The sequence below is a fragment of the Mangifera indica genome, chromosome 11 (assembly GCF_011075055.1).
Source record: "Mangifera indica cultivar Alphonso chromosome 11, CATAS_Mindica_2.1, whole genome shotgun sequence".
NCBI classification, from domain to species: Eukaryota; Viridiplantae; Streptophyta; class Magnoliopsida; order Sapindales; family Anacardiaceae; genus Mangifera; species Mangifera indica.
The window spans coordinates 10,891,424-10,895,199 of NC_058147.1; the positions used below are offsets into that span (position 1 = coordinate 10,891,424).

Genomic DNA, 3,776 nt, shown 5'->3' on the forward strand with positions numbered 1-3,776 from the left:
AATAGATTCAATACTACTACTACTACTACTACTATTATTATTTTTAATTTATTATAACTCCCTGTCAAACCAAAAGGGAAGAAAAAATTGAGATCAAAGACTTGTCGAACTCCAATGAGAAATTTACCTAGGTGGCAACCACAATTGGAGCTGGTGATGATTGTGGGCATTTTTCATGTACTCTCCAAGGTTTGACTTTAACATGTTGTGAGTCTTGCAGGGAAGTTTCCAATTGTACTAGTTTAAGCCAAAGTGGAGTTTTGTGAATTGTGACTTAAACGATTATGAGTGCATTAGCTTTATTGTCTTTTGCTATTATAAGGACATAAGAGTCATTCCAGATGCCAGATTTTTCTAGACTTTGGTATAAAAACCAAAGTGTTTTGCTCTCTTAAAACACATTACTAGGGTTTTGATCTATAGAGAAAATCCACTGGATTTCTTTGATTTAATGGTTCAATTGTCAAGTCTATGTGTTATATATTTGTTGATACTTGATTTCAAAACATACTACTGCTTGGATAGTTTAAATTGAAGATCGTTGGTGCAATAAGTTGTATCTTTTCGATTAATAGTAAATTAGACCAGAAATTTCCTTTGTCTTAAATGTAGGGTTTTGATTTGAAGACCCAAACCAAGCAAATATCCTTGCTATTGCTTGATTGCAAGTTTCTTTAAATTCTTGTAATATAATCCTATGTAATCTTTACTAAATCTTGAATTATTATTCAATTGAAGCGATCCTAGAAGTGAGAACAATTTATATAGACAGATATAGATATAGATGATGCATCAAATTACAAATAGCTAATATAAATTACATAATAATATAATAAACTCCCGCAAGCTCTCATTAAAAAGAGCCAAATTGAAAATTGTTTCTCGCCTGTGAACCCATAAGATAAATAACTATAAGTAGATTCAATACTACTACTCAAACCAAAAGGGAAAAATTTTGGATCAAAACTAGTCAAACTCCTATGAGAAATTTAATTAGGTGATGACCACAATTGGAGCTGGCGATGATTGTAAGCAATTTTCATGTACTCTTGAAGATATGGCATTATTGTTAAAGGATTCATCAGCAGAACGCCTCTCCAAGGAGTAAGACCATTTCATTTCCATGAAACTTCTGGTTCTCCAAGGCCCCATGTGGATTTTCTTCTCCTCCATGAATCTCTTTGCTGCATCACAAAGAATCCGCACAAGGGTCCTCAGGTACTCAGCTTTCCCTATGTAGATTTCAGGTAATTGTGCTACCAGTTTTTTGTACTCGTCAGAAGCTTTAGCAATCTCAAACTGGTCTCGAAACTCCAATTCAACTACAAATGGTAGTTGCTTCTTGCGTCCTGGGGCCACCGTTAATATTTCAATGTATTCATGTCTTCCTGCAAGTTTGAGGAAGGCAAAACAAATTAACAACCACGGAAGATCACACAAAAATGGTAGCCAAGATAGAAATAAAAACAGTGTGATTGACCTCCAGGACAGTTTTTGGTGCGTTTCCACTGGGACGTACAGAGAGAGGCATTGAATCCGTTATCACGAAGCAAATTCACTACTAATCTTCTCAGACAGTGAGTGCACCCGCCATTAACACAGCTTGCCTTCGAGCAGCTGCAAAATTCTCTCTCTCTTGAAAGCTCAACGATTCTCGTTACTTCTTGTCGAACCTTCTGACCTGTTAAGCTATGGCACTCCAGAATTTCCTGAATAAGTTTACACAACGTAATGCATCTTGTTGAAGAGTTTTCCATGTTCTTATCTCATTTCAGCAAAAAAAAAAAAAAAAACCAATTTAAATAAGACAGGCTATGTAGTGCATTCCTAATCCTAAATCTCAATTATTAAGTTGATAGTTATGTAGTGTATCCCTAACCCTAAAACAAGTTAGGTAGGGTATCTCATTATATACATATATAATTTTATTGAGGTTCATAAGAATCCACCTCAACTTTCATTAGATAACAAATCCCTTTTAGATTTCAGAAATAACATTAATATAAGAATAATATAATTTTTTTTTTTTTAAGATTTACAATTTAATCATCAAATATCTTTATAACAGGGTGTAAAATGGATATGTGAACTGTCTTCTTGGGACCTCAACTCAACTGTCATTATAAGACCTCACAAATCGCAGAATCGAAAGAATATGCCGAAATCAGATTGGCCCAGATGAATATGGACCATAAATTTAATACAAATTGCAACTTTCTTTTATATAAAATGTCTCACTTCCAACCATAAACGCGTCCTAACAAAATTGGCTTTTAAACATGCTAATAAATATTAGAGACAAGACTTATCAATTTTTGGGTCCCATCACAAAGCACTAACTATGAATTTTCTTTAAAGAAAAAAATTATTTAATTTGCTTACATTTTTTTTCTTTTAAATTCAATATGCGAGCTAATGAAAATAATTTTAACAATTTTTTTGCTCATCAACCAAAAAAATTAAAAAAACAGAGAATATCAATGCAAATTATATATATATATATATATATATATATAATATATATATATATATATATATATATATATATATATATATATTTTAATATATAAATTATGTATCATTATTTGATTAGATGATTTTGAATTAATAATAAAATATTATTTAATCATATAATAACGTATTATTTATATACATAATTATATATTTTAAAGTATATATATATATATAATATTGCTCCAGCAAATATATATATTAAGATTTCAAACAATTACAAAATTCAGCTAATTAATTAAAATATAAAGGTCATTAACACATATAGATAGCAATAATTAGAATACAGCTCACAAAGAAATTAAATTATTGATAATAACTTTCAAAATTCCCATATATATGGTGATAATTTATTTATAAAAAATTATATGCAACTTTATCATTGAATATAGAGATTGATTTAAAATAATCGGACTATTAAAAACGAATTAAGCAATAAAAAATTATTATTATTATTTCTTCGTTAAACCTCAAAAAAGGAAGAAAAATAAACAAAGAATTACAAACCTGAAGCAAGGCCTCTTGAGTTTCCCAGTAGATAATTTTCTCCGTCAAATCATCATTTTCGGGTCCAAAATCACCACCACCATTACCAGAACGACAAGCCTCGTCGATATCTTGAACGTAAAACACAGAAATATTCTCTTCAAGCTCAAGGCTGTCCTGCAATTCCATGAAGTTATTATTATCCCCGAGAGGCGTAATACTCTTATTATTCTCACGAAGTTTCCCCATCTTCTTGCTGTTTGTATTCTTTAATCGTCCTGTAATTTCAAGAAAGACATATGGACATGAGTCGATCACAGAAAGCAAGACAATAAGAAATCAATAGAGCAAGAGAAAGAAAAACAACATGAAGATTTTGGGGTTGGGCAGTGAAGCAAAAGAGCTCCACAAGAGTGAATAAAAATGCTTAAGAAGACTCTCTCTGTGTGAGTGTGTGTGTCTTATATAAATAAAAACTTGACCCATTTATTTAAATTTTTCCCGGAGAAGATTTCTTGTTAAAATGCATCCATTTAGTTTAGAAAGTGGTGAAAACACCCCTATCATAAAGTTTACATAATTTTATGAGAGGTTTTTTTACGTTTTTATATAATTTTTAAGAAGGTTAATAATGATAAGATTATTTTAATAGTTTTTGAAAAAAATAGATGGGTAAACGCCAAACAACGTAAAATATATAATATTACAGGTTAAGGGCGAGAGTGAATTATGAGTTTTCAAAATTTGAAAAAAAAATATATAATATTATTAGTAAATTT

At 30.4% G+C, this 3,776-nt stretch overlaps 1 protein-coding gene across 1 annotated transcript; it reads right to left on the reverse strand.

Annotated features, from left to right (window-relative positions):
• Nucleotides 1-775: 775 nt before the first annotated feature.
• LOC123228687 lies at nt 776-3,467 on the reverse strand. The gene is made up of 4 exons (XM_044654160.1): nt 3,365-3,467; nt 3,019-3,275; nt 1,481-1,709; nt 776-1,388 (listed from the first exon to the last, which is right to left on the reverse strand). Exons 2-4 carry the CDS (start codon nt 3,244-3,246, stop codon nt 994-996), a joined length of 852 nt encoding a protein of 283 aa, XP_044510095.1. The 5' UTR covers nt 3,247-3,275; nt 3,365-3,467; the 3' UTR covers nt 776-993.
• Between the last annotated feature and the right edge of the window lie 309 nt (nt 3,468-3,776).